General features: G+C 40.8%; 5 protein-coding genes across 5 annotated transcripts; 2 read left to right on the top strand and 3 right to left on the bottom strand.

Annotated features, from left to right (window-relative positions):
* Positions 1-1,916, bottom strand: eIF2D (eukaryotic translation initiation factor 2D). The gene is made up of 2 exons (XM_065224263.1): positions 1,109-1,916; positions 1-1,043 (listed from the first exon to the last, which is right to left on the bottom strand). The coding sequence occupies exons 1-2, from the start codon at positions 1,829-1,831 to the stop codon at positions 45-47; spliced, it is 1,722 nt and encodes a 573-aa protein (XP_065080335.1). The 5' UTR covers positions 1,832-1,916; the 3' UTR covers positions 1-44.
* A 231-nt stretch (positions 1,917-2,147) lies between these two features.
* APC10 (anaphase-promoting complex subunit 10) lies at positions 2,148-2,827 on the top strand. Its single transcript, XM_065224311.1, has 2 exons — positions 2,148-2,279; positions 2,358-2,827. The coding sequence occupies exons 1-2, from the start codon at positions 2,171-2,173 to the stop codon at positions 2,804-2,806; spliced, it is 558 nt and encodes a 185-aa protein (XP_065080383.1). The 5' UTR covers positions 2,148-2,170; the 3' UTR covers positions 2,807-2,827.
* A 33-nt stretch (positions 2,828-2,860) lies between these two features.
* Positions 2,861-4,173, bottom strand: LOC135703177 (uncharacterized). The gene is made up of 3 exons (XM_065224299.1): positions 4,105-4,173; positions 3,688-4,035; positions 2,861-3,628 (listed from the first exon to the last, which is right to left on the bottom strand). Exons 2-3 carry the CDS (start codon positions 4,027-4,029, stop codon positions 2,906-2,908), a joined length of 1,065 nt encoding a protein of 354 aa, XP_065080371.1. The 5' UTR covers positions 4,030-4,035; positions 4,105-4,173; the 3' UTR covers positions 2,861-2,905.
* Positions 4,174-11,637: 7,464 nt separating this feature from the next.
* LOC135703114 (uncharacterized) lies at positions 11,638-12,648 on the top strand. Its single transcript, XM_065224215.1, has one exon. The coding sequence runs from the start codon at positions 11,638-11,640 to the stop codon at positions 12,634-12,636; it is 999 nt and encodes a 332-aa protein (XP_065080287.1). The 3' UTR covers positions 12,637-12,648.
* A 28-nt stretch (positions 12,649-12,676) lies between these two features.
* LOC135703134 (ornithine decarboxylase 1-like) lies at positions 12,677-20,753 on the bottom strand. Its single transcript, XM_065224237.1, has 5 exons — positions 20,564-20,753; positions 14,486-14,597; positions 13,098-14,414; positions 12,831-13,024; positions 12,677-12,770 (listed from the first exon to the last, which is right to left on the bottom strand). Exons 3-4 carry the CDS (start codon positions 14,297-14,299, stop codon positions 12,925-12,927), a joined length of 1,302 nt encoding a protein of 433 aa, XP_065080309.1. The 5' UTR covers positions 14,300-14,414; positions 14,486-14,597; positions 20,564-20,753; the 3' UTR covers positions 12,677-12,770; positions 12,831-12,924.
* Between the last annotated feature and the right edge of the window lie 286 nt (positions 20,754-21,039).

Below are 21,039 nucleotides of genomic sequence, written 5' to 3'. Positions count from 1 at the left end.
ATCGCAATAAATATATTTTAGATCAAACAAGTCCCGCACTTACCTTACTTTTTCTTCTTCTTTTTCTGCTCCTTGGCAAACTCCAACCCCGTGATGCATGCTTTCGGAATTTGGTAGGTTCCGGTGAGCAGGTCGAACACGAATTTGATGTGGTTACCTTGGACCTGCAGCTGTTCGCCCTTCGTTCCGGGCACCTCCGTCATGCTGGTACTGGCAGCCGCTCCCAGTTTAACGGCCTTGGCAAATTCCGTCACATTCACTCCGTAGTCTTCCAGATTGCTGATGAGGGTGACCTTCTTGTTGCCTGATCGAGTCGCGGTCGTCAGATGGATTATTGCTCGTTTGCCGCCCTTCGTAACCGGTCCCTTTTGGCTGCGCATCTCAAAGGTGCTGGTCATGTTCCGTAAAACTATTTCGTACAGTTGCGGTAAGGTGTAACGCATCGTTTCCGATCCACCACAAATTTGCGCCAACGTATCGTCCGGGGTGACTAGTTTACTTTGCAGATCTATCAGCTTGTTCCTGCCTACGTAGTCTTTGACGTAATTCCGAGCCTGAGTTTCATCCAACGCTTTTCCCAAAGCAACTCCAACGCTACCGAAAAACTTTTCAGTCGCTTCGTTCACGGCGTACATTTCAACCATTTTTGTCAGCAGTAGTGGAGTAGAAGCGGTCTGTTCAACCGTGTTGGCTTCCGGATCTTCCGGTTTCTTCATTTTGTAAGGAAAGAATGACAACACATCGGGATGTTCCAGATTGATTGCAACAATCTTCTCGATACCCTTCTTCTCTTCCTTAATTTGGATTATCCCATCGTTGGCCATTTCCTTCAAGAAGGTGCCGACCTTTTTGTACGAACTACGCTTCATTTCGATTCCATCGGGCAGTTCCGGTTGAACGTACTGCGGGTAGAACGTGCTCGTCAGGATTGGTAGTGCAACTTTCTTGCCCTGCAGCTTGATGGCATTGAGAAAGGCCGACTTGATAAGCTTGTCTGGATCAGGCTGGGTTTCCTCTTCCGATTCTACATCCGGTTCGCCATCCTAGAAAAAAATAAGAAGCAATATTAAAAAAAAAATTCGCACCCTAAGTTCAGCACAGTCTTTACCTCTTCTCCCGCATCGGCATTTAGGCCCACGTTGGCAAGCTTCTCTGTCACTTCGGCCATTTGTTTCTTATCTACCACCGGCACCACGGGTTCCGCCCCCAGAGGAGGAAAATCGTCAGCCTTCGGAACGGATTGCATCGCGTCCATCAGGGGAACCTGCTGGCAAACCGATGGTTCCATTCCCCACAGCTTGTCACCGAAAACGTGCATCATTCGGACGGCAACCCCCCGACCACCGCACATGTACAAATCATCGCTCGAGTGGGCCAGTAGCCCCACCCCCACCGCAGCCTTGTTGGATGTCAAATTCACCGCCACGATATCGTCCCTTCGGTGGTTTCCCCACGACTTCATATCGTTCCCCGAGCGGACAATACCAGGAATCATTAGATCAGCACCATTTGCCAGCTTGGGAAGCACTCCCGGCTGAGTGGTAAAGTGTGGCACTACATCGGGGCACGTCCACAGGGTGTAAACCGTTGGGATGAGCTTGGTGTCCAGCTCGAAGAACACTGGTCGCTTATCGCTGGTATACACGGTTACGGGGGTTTCGCTGTAGGTCACGATTTTGACTACACAGACCTTGCACTTGTTGCCAAACAGTTCCGCCAGCGAGCACGATTCGGACGCTCCGAACTGAGCCTGGGCCCGTTGCTTTAGGCGTTTTCGTTCCGATCCCGTGACCAGAATGTTGCTTTTCACTTTGAATGGTTTGATGAACATGATGCGTTGTTTTCACGGGAAATTTCACGAATGTCGGAGCGAAATTTTACTGCTGCGGTGTCACGAATGATGACGAACGAGTGGGATCGAGATTATTTTTGTTGTTGTGCTTAACTGTCAAACGGATTTAAGAAGCGAGGGGTCCAAAAATGTCGTGTGACCAGTGTTGCCATATAAATGTGTCGAGGTTCGTGAAGCTGGTTGATTTCGTTCATTTCGAGTTCATTTCATGTAAATAACGTTGGATTCAGACGCTAGCTCGTTTAAACAAAATGCAAACAAACGCCGGTAAGCGAAGATTGAAGTCGAATTCTAATTTGGTAAAAGTTTAATTCAAAAATGAGTGTGAAAACAGGTGCAAACGTTTGTCCCACAACCGAGGAAAGGTCCGGCGCTGTTCGGGAAGTCGGTTCTCAAGCGGTGTGGAGTTTGTCTTCTTGTAAACCCGGTTTGTACTCCAGTTCCTCCTGATGGTTCGATCAAATCACTTCGCTCACTCATCCATTTATTCGATTTGTTCCACCAGGTTTCGGCGTGGAACAGTTGCGAGATAATTCGATGGAAACGTACTGGCAATCGGACGGCCAGCTGCCGCATCTGGTCAACATTCAATTCCCCCGCAAAACCACGGTAAGTCAGATCTATATTTATTCCGATTACAAGCTGGACGAGAGCTACACTCCGAGCCGGATTTCGATCCGCTGCGGGACGCATTTCAACGATCTGCAAGAGGTCGAAGTGGTGGACCTGTGCGAACCATCCGGGTGGGTGTGTATTCCGATCAAGGAGGTACGGGACATTCCGATGCGGACGTTTATGATTCAGATTGCCGTCATTAGCAACCATCAGAATGGGAGGGACACGCACATGCGGCAGATTAGGGTCCACTCGCCGACGGAAGGGACGACCTATCCGTTGGAACAGTTCGGCCCGTTTAGTACGATCGAATTTCAGCAGTTCCGCACGATACGGTAGATTAGATTGGAAAAGTATAAACTGGAAGAATTTAATGATCCGAAAGTTCTTTTGATATCTTAGTTTGGTTGGAATAAAGTAATTTATTGTCAAGTTGAATTAAAACAAATTCGATTGGAATACGATCGTTCCCGTTACCGGCCGTTCTTCGCCGTTGTAGTGGAGCTTGCGGGGCATGAGTTCCATTACGACCTTTGCAAACGTCTTGGCGTAGCTGTCCGGATCAATGTTCAACGCTTCGGCATTCTTCCTGTTCGCCGGATTCACCTTGATAACTATCTGAGGACCAGTTGAGCTTCCAGCCCCGGACGATGACGGTCCGGGTTCGGCATTCAGCAAGATCATCTGTGGCTCGGATGGTACAGCTGGATTTGAATTTTTCGCTGTTCTAGCAGGCAAATTTAGCTTTGGAGTAGCCCAACTCTGAATAAACTTCCCATCGGCAAAGAATCCATTTTCCGGGAAGTGTTTCTGGCAGCTATAGATGTCCTTGTCCTGGTACTGAGTCATATTCAACTTGGCAGCTAGCATCCATTTGCGATAGATTTTTGGAATTTTTCTCGGAAACACATACAAACGACAGTTGGGGTTTTTGACTTCACTGTCGCCGCATAGGATACAGCATTTGCCGCCATCCTCAGCCGGTTTGATATTATCGAACGGATCCGGAATGCCTTCGTCCACCTCTGGTGCTTCGGTTTTGATCTCTGCCTCTTCTACGATGCACACATCATCCATGATCTCAAGTGGTTCTGTCTTTGGAACGAGAAGCGTTTCCGTTTCAATTGCCGGAGGCTCACTTGAAGATGTAACCGGCTCCTCCTGAAAATTGTAATGGTAATTGTAGCGAGCTCAAACCTTAATATCAAAATTCCACATACCACCGTTACCGCAGCCGTTGGTTTCACATTGAACAGGGGTTCATATTCTTCAAGCATTTGGAAATCCTCGTCGGCGTAAGCTTCGATTTCGATCCGCTCCAGATTGGCACTGGGCAGGGAACCTTCGATCAGATTGCCGTCTTCGTCGAAGCAGTCATCGTTGAAATGGGTCGCGCAAATGTGCGGTACGACGTTGGCCGGCAGGGATGCCTCCTGGATGTCGCACACGGTGAGATACTTCTGATACTGGACCGGGTAGTCGGTTTTGTCCGGAAATGGAAACAGCAGACAGTCGGGATTCTTCTCCGGGTAGTCGTTGCAGATCACGCAAGTGTGCGTCATTTTGAGCTGACGATATCAATAGTAAAATTGAATTAGGTATATGGTGTTTTAAAATAACGGTTTACATTTACCTACCTGTCGAATTTTATTTTTTACCAGAGAACTTTAATTTTTTGGTGGAAAAATTTTGTTTGTGTTTCTGAGGGTTTTCTTCTTCACGCGATATCAGTAGATTGCGAGGGGTCGAAGAGTTCTCAAAATTGTAATCCGTTACTTCACGCGTGAAGTTTCACGGTCGATTAAACCAACTCAAATTTGAGTTTCATTCACTCAATGGGGTTCTTTAAGGGTGTAAATGCAAATCTGCATTAAAATCAGAACCGAAATCCAAAATTTTGTCAATTGGGTTCTTTAATTTTGAAAAATATATCGATTTTTATATTTATATCATTTGAAAGAGCTTCGTTTTCTGAGCACAGCGATATTTTTTCGAACCCACACACTTTCATCTTGATGTTTAAATCAAGATTTAAAGCAAAAAAAAATAACTTCACTGTTTGACACTAAACTCACAGCTCGCTCCCATACAAAGTGACACCGATGGGCGCTAATAAGGTGATTTTTGCGAATGTAATTGTTCTTATTTAAAATAGTTCCAGTGTACCAAAATTGATGAAATTTAGGGTTTGGGTTCCATTTTTAATGCAGATTACAAATATGCATTTATCGCAATACCCTTAAAGAACCCAATTTTGGTAAACTGGAACGACTGGAACTGTTAAAAATAAATACGATTACATTAGCAAAGAGGAAGAGGTGCCAATTGGCTTCTTAAACGCTGTCCAGACTGGAGAGTTATAACAACAATCAATACGAAACTAACGATTTTAAATTGGCTCACCACTTTAGTAGCCTATTGGTCCCAAGCAATCGATTAACGTACCCTATTCTAGTTGAAATTCTATTACTACACTATGTTTGTTTTGATTCGCTATGAAAGTTTGACAGATAACATCAGGGGTGTGTGGATTCATGCAGAACATGCAGGGGTGAGTGAAATAGCTTGGGACTGATTGGGACCGTTGTTCTGGTACTGAGTGAGCCAAAAATAATAATGATTTTCTTCGGGACCCAGTGGTCTTATAGCACGTTCAGACTACAGAGTTATAACATTTTATAGCGCTAGCTTGATGGTGGTTTCTGTGTTGCAATTATTTGACAACCGTTATAACATGTTATAACTATCCAGTCTTTACAGCGTTTTAGAGTTACCTCTATGGTTATAACATGTTATAACGGTTGTCAAATAATTGCAACACAGAAACCACCATCAAGATAGCGCTATAACATGTTATAACTCTGTAGTCTGAACGTACTACACAGCAAAAAAAAATGTAATATCGATCAATGTAATTCAAGCTGATGTATGAAATAATGATGTAATAGCCTCGGTAATAGCAAAAAGCAGATACAATATTACATCAATGGATATAATTTTGTTCGCAAAATCGATGTAGATCGTACAACGTTATATTACACAACCGATGGATTGATCTGGTTGCAGCAGTTTGGATGTAAATTCAACAAAATTTTTTCTGTGTAGCTCTATCTTACGCACATGAAATCAGCCAGCTGGTTCACGTCAAAGTGGTTCATTTTCGCCCCCGTAACCTCTATGCCCGTATTGTCACCTCTTCTCTTAAGGGCCACCCACATTAGATCCGTTTGCGTTGCGTTGACGTAAATTTGACAGTTATACAATAGATTTAGCTGTCACTTTGCCGCAACGCGTCCGATCCGGATCTAATGTGCGTGGGCCTTTAGGCAAAAATCAAGGGAGCAAAGGAGTCGCAGGAGGATCGTTAGCGTTATGTTGTTATGGTTGAGGATATGGTTGCCAGTAAATATATTTTTTCGTTTGAAGTTTCGACAGCTCGGTCAACACGATGAAACTAAAGCCCTACAGTAAAAGTATGGACGTCTGTCAAAAGTTGTTCCAATCGAACCGTCAAAATGCACCGCTTTGCTCGATTGGAACAGCTTTTTTTTTAGTTTTGTGGTGACAGTCGTCCATACTTTTACTGTACACAGCAAAAAAAGTTGTTGAATATTACATCGAAACTGCTGCAACCAGGTCAATCCATCGGTTGTGTAATATTACATTGTACGATGTACATCTATTTTGCGAACAAAATTACATCCATTGATGTAATATTGTATCTGCTTTTTGCTATTACATCATTATTTCGTACATCAGCTTGAATTACGTTGATCGATATTACATTTTTTTTGCTGTATAGGGCTTTACACGGTTAGAAAAAAGTACCCAACATTAAGTTCTTTTCACTCATCTCGGCACTATAGTGCAGGAACCCAAAAGTAGGTAAAGCGGGTCAAAGTAATTTTCATTTACTTGTTATTTCTATATGGGGATACACTTTGTGAAAACCGAATATGAAACATGTAACAAAATTATGAAAGATTTTGAACGTTAATTACGCAGCTGCCCCTGGACCAATTTCAATAATTTTATCACCAATCGATCAGAAAAATTGTCATTTTGTCAGAATTTGTCAATTTTCAAAATTTCACTGTCGAAAATTGCACGAATGTACAACTGTTGCTATGATAATTAAAATTACCACCGATTGCCTGCGAAAAGCGATTTCCCTAACACAGATTTCAAAGTTGAATTCCACCACCAAACGGTGTTTATTCAATCACCGTGTGGTGAGTGGTGGTGTTCTCCAGTTCAAAACGAAAGACTCCCACCAAGCAGCTAGCTATAAAGGTTGGCCTTAATCGTTGATCGGATTCAGTTCCAATCACCGTGTGTGGTGGTCAAGGTCATCATTTGGGTCACCATCAGGTTGGATAACACTTTCTGTACCCGATGGTGATGTTGGTTTGCGTGGACCCAGAACACGTCGTTAAGCAAATTAACCATACAATTTTTATTAGGGATGTACTTAAAGGCAACATTCGGGGTGCAATTGGGTTGTTTAACTTCAAAAAATATACCAATTTTTAAACATTATCTGATAGAGCTTCGTTTTCTGAGCACAACGATATTTTTATCGATCTCGTAGACATTCATTTCGATTTTTAAATCAAGATTTAAATTTTTGATCGTTGACACTAAATCTATTCATTGACAGCTCGCTCCCATACAAAGCCCCACCAAGGGGCGCTAAGATGGTGATTTTTACTAATGTAATCGTACTGATTTAAAATAGTTCAAGTGTACCAAAATTGATGAAATTTTGGATTTCGGTTCCATTTTCAATGCAGATAACGAATATGTATTTACCTCAATACCCCTAAACAACTCAATTTCAAACACCAAAGTCGGTCGTAGCATGAAAGTGGTCTGATTTTGATCCAGAGATGATCGATTTTAATTCTGAATACACCAATCGATAGGATTTTTTTCTACGAATCTTTTAAAATTAAGACTATATCATTTTTCAAAATGTCACTATTGAAAATTGCACCAATGTGCAACTGTTGCTATGATAATTAAAATAATCACCGTTTGCCTCCGAAAAGCGATTTTCCTGACACATATTTCGAAGTTGAATTCCTTCCGGTCTCACCAAATGGTGTTTATCTCGGTGTTTATCTAGGGGCATCCCACTCTAAACTTTGTATTTCTCGCATTATACTCAGAAAGTTTTTACTGATATCTAAGAATCCTTCATATACTTAAAAATACTTAAGAAATATTTAGCGCTAGTTTGTTACCTCCGTTGCTAGACAGATTTCATTCGATTATTTACTCGGTGTCTTCCGAGAATTTGTGTGTGCGTATTTAGAAAAATCAAGTAATTTATTCCTTTTTTGTAGGAATCGAGGAGGAGACGATTTTGATTCAAGGAATATTACATTGCCAAACCGATTCACATGTCATTCAAAGGAAGAATAAGGAACTATTTGGAAAGTTACTGTGGAAGAAACTGCGTGTGGAAGCAAATTCCCTGAGCAAATGTTTCTATCCCAAAACCATGTCTCCATAAAGATGGATTTTTCATCCATCAGGTTCTTGACCGTTGGACGATAACTTCAGGCCTTTAGGCTGATTGAAGCTGAATAAGAAGTTGTGAAAGCTTTCTGCACCTTTCGCAAAGCCACATCTCCTATAGATTGCCGCCGAATAAGAAGAGAATCACATTTCCTCGGATTTGGAACCTTCGATGCTCTCCTGCTTAAGGCTTATTAGGGTAGAGAGCTACTTCGGCCTAATCGCCCATTTTGGGCCTATTTAGCAGAAAACATCAAATCAAACCATGATTACGGCGTTAACAAGTCAATTATGCGCTTGGTACGATACTTCTGTTCCAAATCTACCGAACGAAGTCAATAAGAAAGTGTGATATGTATGTTTGCACCCATTATTCTCAAAAAATAAAAGAGTGAATTCAATTGCGTTTGAATGGCGTTTCAATGCATTAGGCCGAGTTTAGAATCCGAAGGCTGAGTTTGGCGTCAAGAAGCAGTGTTAGATTTTTAACAATATCTCCACAATGTGTTTCTCTTTATCAAATATTACGATACGTACGGAAAGTTCAATAAATTTGGAAGGCATCTGCAGTGAGAATATTCCATTTTGTGAAAAACTTCGTTCTAAAAATAGATGTAAAGGGTGGGTTGTGCTTACTTGGCCCAAAATAAGATCTAAGCCGTAATAAGGCTGGACATGGTCAAACTAACATATTCGTTCCGTGTTAATCTCAGAACCGTTCTCTAATTGATTCTATCACTTTAATTTGGACTGTTTGGGGAATGGTTTTAAATAAATTCATACATTTTAACTTACGATTATTTTACATGAAATTGATACAAATAAGTAACGTGTTGGAACTAAATCGTTTTATTTGGTATATCAATGGTTTGTTATAAATTATAATTACAGAACAGATTAATATTTTCTTATCTTTACTTACGGGTAAAAGTGAGAAATTCATGTTGATTTCACATAAAGCTTTCGGTTGCTATCAGGATACTCACTCAACTCGCTCACCAGTCCGTTATAACTCATCTTTACCGATGTAAATTTATCAAAACGCGGTACGATACGACCACCAGTGGCAATTGCAATTAGTTTAACTTCGAGCCCACCAGCACAACGAATTGCTGGTAGTTATGCTTCATTGGCCTCTGGCAAATAACCAGTGTAGTCCAAGCATCCTTGGCCGGCTTAAAGTCAAGAATTTCATAATCATGCAGTTTGCTGATAGTTCTTAGCCGAATTAACATTCAACATACGCTTTTATTTCGGCAGTTCAGTTTGAAATCTAGTTGCACTACCGATCACCCCCAAAAAACCATGCAAATATGTTTTGTTCAATGATCTCTCATTTTACGTTCAATATTTGTTGAATGGTATGAATGATATAGCATAAGTGTTCTACTACTACTTTTATTTCGAAATTTGGCCAACCCAATTCTGAGAAAATCAGTCACGATTCTTCAGAGTAAATTTTGAAAAATATTGTAACTTTGGGTGAACTTTTAGCACACAAAATTTGAAAATCATATTGAACAATTTGTCTACGAGGAAAGTTCCATTCAATACCTTTTTTGGGGGTGTCTTTAAACTTATGATCGGGAGTGTACGAGTTCGGACGACAACTACACCATTAACCTCCAGCTAAACAATTTAATTCAAAAGTTTGATATCGTACTAAACAGCCAGTTCGAAATCATAAATAATTCACTATCCCTGCTCTAACTGGTTCGCTGAAAGTAAAATGTTTTTGATGAACTATTTCATAACTAGAATTAAAATACTTACTTATAAACATGAGCACACTACTTCATTTAATTTAAAATATATTGAAACTAGTATTATTATGCTTTAATATGTGATTAAAAGAAATACATTGACGGAATATACAACAACAAACAACTACATTAGTAACCGGTCACTACGATTAAAAAATCCAAATCTTAAAATACTTAAAAATACTTAAGAATACTTATCAGATACTTGGAAATACTTAATTGATACTAGAGCTATAGTTTAGAGTGGGATGCCCCTAGGTGTTTATTCAATCACTGCGTGGCGAGTGGTGGTGTTCTCCAGTACACAGAGAAAGGCTGCCTGCAAGCAGCGAGCTGCAGCCTACATGACCATCCATATAAGGAGGAAGAAGCCGCACAGCTATTGATCGGAATTAGTAGCTCTTCGTGAGTCTGTGTGGGCCATCTATGTCAAGCGCATCATATTAAAGAGTATAAACAGAGAGAACTCCGCTCAAATTCCTATTCCTGCAGAAAACACGTCACGTCTGCTGTTGCATAAGAACACCGTCAGAATGAAAGAGTCCACTAGTTTCCTTTCTCCTCACCTCTTATACCGCACATCGGGAGAGTACAACGGGGAGTTCTTTAAACTTACTGATGGATGTCTCTCACTTGCACTTTTGTTGAAAAGAGCAAAACAACCCAAAATTGAGTTCTATAAAAAGTAGTTCTAAAAGTAAGTAATCTTGTTCACTCGACCAATCAGACGCTGGTTCGCGTTTGACAGAAAATTAGTTAAAAAAAGGCCCCCTATTGTCTCTATAGTCGCTATATTCATAGTCTGGCGGATAGAATTTCGATCCATCAAAAAGCGGAACCAAGTCAATATATTTTAAACCAATAATTGAAAAGGTACTATCAACTTTTATGAACAAAACGTTGATTATTCTTTCCTCGCCAGTCGAACGCAAATTATCAGCATCATCGGATAGGAGAAACTTTTCTCAACCCAAAGATGGTGTTAGTTTGCGTAGGCGAGCCTTGAGCTACGAGAAAAGGGTTTCCGAAGTTTTGTTCGTAATTGCAGATGTGCTCTTTTCTGTTGTTGTTCGTGATTTGCTCGATTGGTTCCGCTATTTGACAGCTCAATTGGTTCCCGAGATTCTATCCGCCAGACTATGAATATAGCGACTATAATTGTCTCCTCTTCCCCCTAGAGAAACACTTTCCGACACCCAAAAACACACATAATACACTGCCCTAATAAAAAATAACCATAAACGAACGATAACCCAAATCATTGAACTATTCCACAAATGGTTTGGATGATACCCAGAACACGTCGTTAAGCAAATTAACCATACAATTTTTATTAGGGTGGAACAACGATATACCTATTTATCGTTCCCGAATCGATATTGATCTCGTTGAAGTAGATCAAATTTTTGATCGTTTACACTAAATCCATTCGTTGACACCTCGCTCCCATCAAAGTCCCGCCGAGGGGCACTAAGATGGTAATTTTTGCTAATGTAATCGTACTTATTTAAAACATTTCCTCTGTACCAATGCTGAAAATTTGGATTTTGGTTCCATTTTTAATGCAGATAACGAATATGTAGTTACCTCAATACCCCTAAACAAGCCAATTATTTTAATAATTTGTGGTAATTTTATATTACCGATACAAGCCCAAGAAACCCCTCGAAAACCGCCTGTCACCTCGTCTATATAACAATGAGTACAAAAGTGATTCTCTCTCTGAGTTATTCTCATTTACCGTGAATTGAAACTCTATTTTTATTTACCAACAAACAACGTGCGTGTGCCTCAGCCACCAGGGTAAGTAACATTTTGGGGTTCTGTTCTGATCGATTTATTCGTAATTTTTCATCTTCCAATAGTAAAATCCGTGTAAAGACAATGAAAACCGATCAAAACATTCGTCCTCGCGGTCCCCGCAACGGCGCCGGACCAGGTCAGGACAGGAAAAACTTTAACAACGATAAACCGAAGAACGATCGGTTCTTCAAGCCGAACCAAACCGGTGGCAATCGTGGTGGTGGTCGCGGTGGTGGTGGCCGCGGTGGTGGTGGCCGCGGTGGTGGTGGTGCTCGTGGTGGTGGTGGTCGCGGTGGTCGCGGTGGTGGCGGTGGTCGCGGTAGTGGCGGTGGTCGTGGTGGTGGTGGTCGTGGCCGTGGTGGCGGAGGCCCTCCCGGGAGACAATGGAAACCTCCAGGTGGTGACCAAAATGGGGACAATCGTGGTGGTGGACCTCCCGGAAGACAATGGAAACCAAGAGGTGATGGCGGTCCTCCCGGCAGGCAATGGAAACCACCGGGCGGTGGCCATAATAGTGATAATCGTCAGGGTGGCGCTCCCGGTAGGCAATGGAAACCACCCGGTGGCGGTGGTGATGGGGGTCCTCCCGGTAGGCAATGGAAACCAAAAGCTGGTGACCAAAACGGTGACAATCGTGGTGGGGATGGTTCCGGTCCCCCCGGAAGACAATGGAAACCACGGGGTGGAGAAGGTGGTCAGCAAGGTGGACGTAAACCATATGACCGAAACCAGTCAAAAGGTCAGGGCCAAAGACAACGTGGAGGTGATAAACCACGTGGTGGATCCGGCAACACTCAGCAACAGCAGCCACAACAACAACGATCTGGTCAGGATCTGGATGCGCTGTTTACAGCGAAACCGGAAAAGTTGAACTATTGCCTGGCACCGGAACGGTTGGAAGCCCAGGAGCGGGCGATCAAGCGGTTCGACAAGCAAGATCGGGAAGCGGAGCATCAACAGAAGCAGAGCGAGAAGCAGCGTAAGCACAAGATGATGACGGCCAAGACCAAAAAGGGTCAACCGGTGATGCAGGGCCGGATGGAACTGCTGTACGAGAAGGTCCAGAAGATGGTCGGTTAGGGTTGATTCGGGTATTGCATATAAAAGAACTATTGAAGTGTTTTTGTGTTATTCTTAGCATTAGGAGCAGTTTTGGGCTGCCTCTTCGTTTATTGGAATATTTGAAATACAGTTTTAGTTTGAATTTAGATTACCTAAAACATAGAGTGTACTTTTGTTTGACACTCAAATTAACTCACCTAATGAGACGGTACGAATCATGTAAATGTAAATAATAAAAAAGTATCAAATAAAAACGTAAAGTTACGATAACATAAGTTTGGGTTTTTTACGGTGATATGGGATGATTCATGCGCAAACTACGTTCTCGTAGTTGCTTAGCAGTTCGGCGGCGGAGGTGTTGCACAAGGTTTCGTCCGAGAGCGTCGTCAGGTGTTCGATCATTTCCCTGTTGAACGAGAGAGAGAGAGAGTTGGTTAGAGATTTGGTTGATTTTTGCTTCGGTGAAAGGTGGAACTTACCAAGATTCCTTACTGATGTAGCAGTACATCTTGGGCAGTGGAAATCCGTTGAACGGGCTCGCAATGGGGATTGTGTAAGCTCCCATGTTCTCGAAGATAACCCAGTCGTCGATTTGCAGTTCCGGCATGTGGATGGTCTCGATTAGCTGATCCAGCGCATCGCAGGACGGTCCCCAGATGGTGGTTTTGTAGGTTTTACCTCTCTGTTCTCCGATCAGTTTAGGCTTCGGGGTCTGATTATCGAAGAAGATGCAGTTGAATGAAGCATATACGCCGTCGTTCAGATAGTACATCATACGATCGATGGTTCCGGTTGCGGGATCTAGGCAGATACGCTTCGACTGAACATTGGTGACCAGTGTGAATGCGGATGCTACGTAGTACCGACCGGGTTCGGAGATTACGCGTACCGATTTGTCTGGGAAGAACTTGTCTAAGGCCGTATTCACGATCATTGCAACTTCGTCAATCGAGGTTCCGAAGTCTCCGGGGAAGCCTCCGCCAATATCCAGCAGGTTGAACTCATATCCGAAGCCCTTGGCGTAATCGAACAGCTTACGAGCAATGGAGATTGCCTTGTAGTAGATTGGAAAGTCGGCACAGCCGGAACCAACGTGGAAGCTGATACCGACCACATCCAGGTTCAGGCTGCGAGCGATCTTGATCAGACGGGGAGCTTCGTCCACTGGGTCGCAACCGAACTTCTTTCCAAGCGGGCAGGAAGCTTTCTCGGCTTCGCAACGAATGCGCAGCACCAGCTTGGCGTCCGGGCAGAATTTTCGGATCTTGTGCAGCTCGATGTCGCTGTCGAAGGTCATCGTCTTGACGTTGTTGGCACCGGCATAGCGCAGATGCGAGCTCGGCTTCATCGGGTTGGCGAAGATGATACGATCGGGGCTGACGCCCAGTGCGAGGATCTTGGCGATCTCGCCCTTTGAGGCGCAATCGAAGCTGGCACCCATGGAGGCCAGGGTTGCGCAGACCACTTCGGTGTCGTTGCACTTGACGGCATAGTGCGGCACGACACGGGGCATCTTTTCGATCCAGGCCTGGTGCTTGCGCACGATGTCATCGATGTCCATCACGTAGAAGGGCTCCTCGGAGGACAGTTGACCGGTCAGCTGGTCGATGATGGCCGGTACATTGACCTGGCCGTCCACGATTTGCACCATTTCGGTTTCGTTTTGGGTGAGGAATTTCATGATGATTGAAGAAGTGTGTGATGCGTGCGTGGGTAGAAACGAAATTCAAAAAAATCTTTAACCGATGGGGGAAAAAAGCGCGTTTTGTAGTCTCAAAAATTTCAATTAAAACGAACTGCAATGAAGAAGAGAAGAAGGAAAGTTAGGAATTGTGCCGGTGTTCGTGCTAGATAGGGAAATACTTACGAGGCAGCCAGTCTCGGTGGGGGTTAGCCAACGTAAGTTCGTGTCACCAGGGAGGGTCTCCGCGGAAGTGGTCAGTGCCCTGGACTAGGGCTAGCTGACCCGTGCTTTTATTCTGGAAATAACAAAGAAGAAGTGCGTTAGGAATGGAGAGGCCCTTGAGTGAGCGGTCGTTCATCTCGTTATTTTTCGAACGCTCAAGGCCAACGGGCGATTGATTTGTTCATCTATCGTGACTAGTCCGGTGTTTGAGTACATACGAATGGCAATTTTGGACAGAAATCAACATAACAACGATAGACGATATTCCTCTTATCACTCCAATCAACCCTCTCGTACATTGATGGGCAATTTTGATTCACGGTTTGGCTTCATATGGAAGCAGCGCATGGTCGTCTAATGCCGCCTAAAAATGAGCGTAGTTTGTGGTAGGCTCTCACGGGATCTCTCGCGGAATGTGTGTGTGTGCTGGCAAATGAGAGCGGTAGAGTTCGTTGTTTGAGAGAGAGAGAGAGAGAGGCATGGTGATGGTGAGAGTGTGAGAAACTGCCATTATCGATCATCGAATGGGTTGGTTTGTTTGGTTTGTTACCAAGGTACCGTTTTTTCGTCGACATCATCGCATCGGCGAGCAAGTTGGAAGACCGAGAATACCGCGTGCACGTTTTTCCATAAACAATTTGTTTTGTTTTGTTGTGAGTGAGCCAACATACCGTGCCGATTCAAATTTCGGACACTTAAACTCGAATTTCGGACACTTTTAAAAGTTGATTATCTCGGTCGAATATGATCCACATGTCTTGTAAATTTTTATTTTTTTTGACTAGTGCCCTCCACGATCATCTAACATTATTACTTTGTTTCTAACTGGATGTAATATTTAATTAAAAATGAAAGTGTCCGAAATTTGAATCGGAACGGTATTTAGCTTGAAATTTGGCTTTTTTCTGCTGTGAATTTATTTTGTTATCTGCGTATCGCAGTTCGCAGACTATGCAAATTTATCACATGTGATCACATTAATCACATAAGAGACCAGGGTTGCCATCAGGTTTTCAAAAATAACTGGCAAAATGCACCCAAAAAACTGCAAGAAAACTGTATGATTTTCTTGAAACATGCAAATTTTTGAAGTTTTGAAGATTTGCTTCAATTTGTTTATTTGGTCAGACTTCCCTGTTAAAAAGAACTTTACGGAGCCGAAAGTCTTTAAATCAATACTGACCTAACAAGTTGTAGACACTTTTTTTTCTACCGAGTTCGGCTGTGCAAATCTTGGCAAAAATAATAGCGAATTCGTTTATTATCAGTGCGAAACCGAACTTGTGGTCAGTGCGAACCTCAACCTGAGCTAGACTTTAAAAACAAACGAGTATACCCGATCCAGGTTGAAACTGAATAATAAACGAATTCGCTATAAGTTTCACTGAGATCTCAGCAAAATTGACATTTGATTGCTGAGACTTGGATAATTCTTAGCTGAATATCAGAAAACAAATTAAATGTTTGCTGAGATCTCAGTAAAACTTTTTTTGCCGCGATTTGCATAGCCGAACTCCTTTTTCTGATCAGGTCATACACTCCAAAAACTATGCACGTCCGATCTACGTGAAAACATAGGTAGCTTTCGTTCATACTACTTTTCACGTAACATTTACGTTATTGTTATGAAGCCAAAAAATATTCTCATTTAGTGGTAAATTTTACGTGATTTCCACTTAATTTGATATAGATTTTCACGCAATGTTCACGTGATTTTGAAATGATTAAATAAATTTTCACGTAAAGTTTACGTGATCTTGAAGCAACGTTTATAGGATCTAAAAAATACCAGGAAAATAATATTTAAATATTGTTAGATTTTTTTAATGATACGTCAAGCATTTCTCTATTGCCATTAAAAAATTAACACTGAACATTTCGTTGCCTCAAATATTTGATCAGGACAATTCAAATGCAATATCTGTTCCCGCTGTCTTATTCAGAGTAATGATATTGATTATAGCCTCTGATTTCTAAATAAATACAATCATCTGTGCGGTCTTCGAATGATGTAAAAAAGTATAAAAACACCTAGTTTATGCAGTGTTAGTGTTAGGAAATCCAAAGCTGAGAGCAACTCTTCCTCTAATGACGTCGACGCCACATTGAATAACTTTTTCATACATGTAAATCACGTAAACCCATTTCACGTAAGCACTTTCATCATCAGCTCCAGTGAACATTACATGGTATTTTTGTCAATTTTACTACCATCATATAAAATTGGAAGTTGAAGAAATCGAAATGGCTACTTGATTTTTCACGTAGGTTGAACGTGTATACTTTGTAGAGTTTACATGCTTATCACATACTTTTACGTGAAATTCCCGTAGTATCAACCGACATGAAAATCACGTAAATTATATCAAAATTCCATTTGAAATTGATTTGCGGCACGTGAAAATGATTGAGGTGGGGTGTTTAAGGGGTTACGTGATTTTTCACGTTGCATCAACGTGAAGATTTTTTGGAGTGTAGGATTACTTGATGTCACTTGGTTCATATTAACGGAGGTCCACTGTATACAGCTGAGCAACGGCTATATACCTTTTTGACGTTTAATCGTCTTTCTCTATCTTGCAAACAGGGATGAAAGGATGGTTTGTTTTCCCACTAATCTGTTTCTATCTTGCTTGCACTCCTTCAATTTAAATGATGCATATTAGTGTGCGCCGATTAAACGTCAAAAAGCTCTATACCAATGTCAGTGTACAAGAAACAAAATCCAATGGCAAATACTATATTGCAGGACTGGTAGCGCTGATGCGATATAATAGTAGCGACTTTAGTGACTAAAATTACGGAAATAGTGACCAAATAGTGACTTTTGAATAATAAATAAGTTACCAATAGTTACATTTATATGATGACTCAGTAACTCAAATAAGGTTTAATCTTGAAATAAACTGTTTTTGTCATGGAACTTAAAATCACATTTCATGAATTCCTCTAATTTTATCAAAACTCTCAAGTGCAATTTCCGGATTTTCCCAAAGATTTGTTAAAAAATGTTACTTATTCCGTGATATACGTTAAAATTAATGTATAAATCAATAAACCAGCTTAAATAGGGTCAAATAGATCATTACAACGACAGCATTTTTTATCGAAGATCTTAAATTTGATTCTGCCATTGAAATCTTTAAAATTTTGAGCTACATTGATAATTGAATTCGCTAAGAATATTTCATATATTTTTTTCAGAACAATCTCAAGAACTTTTTTTTAGAATTATTCCACTCCTCTTAAACTTGCTTCTAAAACAAGCATAACAAAAATAATATTACATTCTGGAAATTCAATTCAGAACAATGGACAACATTCTTGGAAATAGATTATTTTCGTAGTTGGAGATGCTGAACGTCAAATAACAGACTTAAAGTGAAAATTTAAGTAAAGTATAGAGTTGATAGTTCCGTTGTATTGCGGCAGTGTGAACATTGTATATAGAAAGTAAAAAGCGAGCTTAAAACACTGTTGAGGAAGGTACGAATCGGATAGAGCATCCCTTTTACCAAACTCATCCGTTGATGAGGGATAGTGAGGGGTGTTTCACCCCACCACACTGACGTAAGCATCTACTTGATTGATATACCTGATTCGTACCTTCCTAAAAAATGTCCTTTGCTCGCTTTCTACTTCTACTTTCTGTATACAATTTTCACACTACCGTAGTCAACTCTATACTTTCATCTCCTCATCTATCGTATAAAATGTTCATTTTAAGTTTGATATTTGACGTTAAGCATTTTCAACTATGTTAATTGATAACTTCATGCATGAATTAATAAATCATAATTAGTTTAAGTAGATTATATTTGATTTTTTAATTATTGTTCCAGGATTTCCATGAAGATTCTTCCCATAAAGCCATTTTAAATTTACATGAATTCTTCTCAGAATTTACTTGGACTCCTCCCCTGAATTATATTGGAAATTCAATTCGTATTCTCCTCAGAATTCTCAAAACAAAAATCCATCACAGAATACCCTTGAAACTCTTCGAAGAATTCCTTTGAGATTGAACCCTCAAAAGTAGATTCCATTGGAATTCTTCTAGGAATTTATTTTGAACTGTTTAGAGTTCTCTTGGAAGTATCTTCAGAAATCATCCCAGAATTCTTTTATAACTTCCTTAGTGCCAAGTACTTAATTTAAAAATGTTGTTGATATTTTTCCATTTCACTCTATTTTAGTTGTGAAAAAGTGACTTTTTGGTTTGAAAAGTGACTTTTTAGTGACTGACTTCAAAATAGTGACAAAGTCACTAAAAAGTGACCTGCTACCAGCCTTGCTATTGCTGGTTTAAATTAAATTCGCTCACTAATAGATTTTTGAAGAAAACAATTTCATCTAGTTTTATTATTATTTCTATCACAATCAATATGCATTTTGAGCAAGCATAGTAGTTTTTTTCAAAATCACAGTAAATTTTCTTACATTCATAGTTAACTATACTGAAATCATAGTATATTGAACGGTAATAAGCGTGGTTATATTGAAGATAAGTGTTTTCTGCAAAATAGTATTCCTAACTATGGTCTTTGTTTCAGTGTAAGTTTTGATGAGGCCCGTTCAAGGCGGGAAGGGTCACTTATTTGGGTAAGTGGGTGCTTGGGTCTAATACTAGTACTGAAAATAATTATTAATTAGGTGATTTCGATGTTTTTCCGGAAAGGAAATAATATCAACGTAATTTTTTGAATATTATGTTTTGGGGCTATCTTCTTCAATTGTTTCTAATAAATCTACAATGATTTACTAGCGATAGGGATTCTCTTGCTAAGGAATGTTTAAGAAAAGAATGCATTTTATAATGCAAAAATTGTATTTCCTAGTTATTTAATTTCACTCACTCACTCACTTGCACTCAATAGATCCTGGGCAGATTTATCTTCAGTGTCAAATAAATTGTAAAATTCAGAGGCTCTTTCTGAAACATGGATATTTTACACAGATTTTAACTTGACCAATTAAGGTTTTTTGAAATTCTGGTCTTATAAATATACTTGAAGACATTTTCTAGAATCTGGAATGAATATTTATCATTCAACATTTTCTAATATTTATCACAGATTTTAAATCAAAAATCAACCAACCTAGTAAAATTTTCAACGCCCGTGGAATTTGATTCAAATATCTATAATTACAGCTAAAATCGCTAATTGTGACCCTCTGAAAGCAAAATTGACAGGTTTTACGTTTCATACACAAACTTTACCTTCTCTTCTTGCATCTTACATATGAAAGTTATTATTATAATAGCGCATAGTTTCATAATTTTGGAAAACATGTCAATGAACAACATTGACATGAATCCGTTCGACGTTGTTCATCTGTCAACTTGTCACTCCCTACACAGTTTACCCATTTTTGCGTAGGTTCAGTTTTGACCGATCTGGGTGGATTCTACCCAAATTTTGGTAGTTTTGAAATAGCGTGTAAACATGATGCGGTATTGGCCCTTTTGAATGCTTACTGTTGACTCAATGTTGGCTATTGTGTCGTTATCTCGCGTTGACTGTCAAAATTTTCCAAGCATGCTACCACTGCAATCAATGCTCATGCAGAAACAAAAAGAAAAAAAACCTTGAAGTCTTCAATCATGGAACGACATATTGATGACATTTTGATTTTGATTTTGCATTTTGACTCGCTTAGCAACCAGCCACATCTGAATAGCATCCCTGCATCCTGTGGTTGCTCTATGACACAGATCATTGTCCTTTTTTTGGGGTTCAGATTGTCTACCTTCGTCACAGACGGACGGACGGACGGGAATGAGACATTGGCAGACGGCTTTTTTTCCTGTTCTCTTTCTTCTCATTGAGGTAGCCATTTCATATAAATAGCTCGCTCGACCATCAGTTGGGAAAGGAAAATTCCCATGCGGATGCGAACAAAAAATAGACGGTAAAATTTTTCCATCGAACTCGCAATGATTGCATCTGATTTTTTTTTATCACCTTACTCAAACACAACAGTCAGATAGTCACAAGATGACAATTTTCGATGATTTGTCAGGCGAAGAGGACGTACCTTTAGAGAAATTCTCGAAACTTTATTTCGAACGAAAAGAATGATGTAGCACCAAGGTTAACGCTTCACGATCACTGACGAATACCATACAGCTATTCCACGGAATTAGGAAAAATCAACTGAAAGGTTGGCTAACTGGTAGTTTTGCAAACGCGATCGGAAATCGGAAACCGATGATGGGTGCCAACTGGACACTAAACTTTTTCTAGACAAAAATATTACGTATACGAAGATGTATCGTCGTTTTGCTGTCACCAACCACACCGAGAACTGAAACTGAACTGAGAGACGGCAAACTGCTCGTACGGATATAGCGACTCGTCGCCGTTATAACACCGTTGTCCCGGAGATATTCTCTGTGAAACTGATGGCCACCGATAGAGCGTGGCTTTTTATATGAGTGTCAAAGCCGGCGTGAGTTCACGCTTGGACAGAATGATCGAATGGTAGGGGGAGCGAGCACGCGTGCAGTTGTT

This window comes from Ochlerotatus camptorhynchus, unplaced genomic scaffold, assembly GCF_037179485.1.
Source record: "Ochlerotatus camptorhynchus isolate MF236.1 unplaced genomic scaffold, CSIRO-AGI_Acam_v1.1 ptg000209l, whole genome shotgun sequence".
Lineage (NCBI taxonomy): Eukaryota > Metazoa > Arthropoda > Insecta > Diptera > Culicidae > Ochlerotatus > Ochlerotatus camptorhynchus.
This window is presented reverse-complemented; position numbering and strand designations above follow the sequence as displayed.

What these genes read in the sequence shown, in the direction of transcription:
- eIF2D (XM_065224263.1), bottom strand. Translation starts at nt 1,831, where the DNA reads ATGTTCATCAAACCATTCAAAGTGAAAAGCAACATTCTGGTCACGGGA. An exon ending in ATGCCGATGCGGGAGAAGAG is followed by an intron (nt 1,044 to 1,108) that starts GTAAAGACTGTG and finishes ATTTTTTTCTAG; the next exon opens with GATGGCGAACCGGATGTAGA.
- APC10 (XM_065224311.1), top strand. Translation starts at nt 2,171, where the DNA reads ATGAGTGTGAAAACAGGTGCAAACGTTTGTCCCACAACCGAGGAAAGG. An exon ending in TTTGTCTTCTTGTAAACCCG is followed by an intron (nt 2,280 to 2,357) that starts GTTTGTACTCCA and finishes TTGTTCCACCAG; the next exon opens with GTTTCGGCGTGGAACAGTTG.
- LOC135703177 (XM_065224299.1), bottom strand. Translation starts at nt 4,029, where the DNA reads ATGACGCACACTTGCGTGATCTGCAACGACTACCCGGAGAAGAATCCC. An exon ending in CAACGGCTGCGGTAACGGTG is followed by an intron (nt 3,629 to 3,687) that starts GTATGTGGAATT and finishes TACAATTTTCAG; the next exon opens with GAGGAGCCGGTTACATCTTC.
- LOC135703114 (XM_065224215.1), top strand. Translation starts at nt 11,638, where the DNA reads ATGAAAACCGATCAAAACATTCGTCCTCGCGGTCCCCGCAACGGCGCC.
- LOC135703134 (XM_065224237.1), bottom strand. Translation starts at nt 14,299, where the DNA reads ATGAAATTCCTCACCCAAAACGAAACCGAAATGGTGCAAATCGTGGAC. An exon ending in TACATCAGTAAGGAATCTTG is followed by an intron (nt 13,025 to 13,097) that starts GTAAGTTCCACC and finishes CTCGTTCAACAG; the next exon opens with GGAAATGATCGAACACCTGA.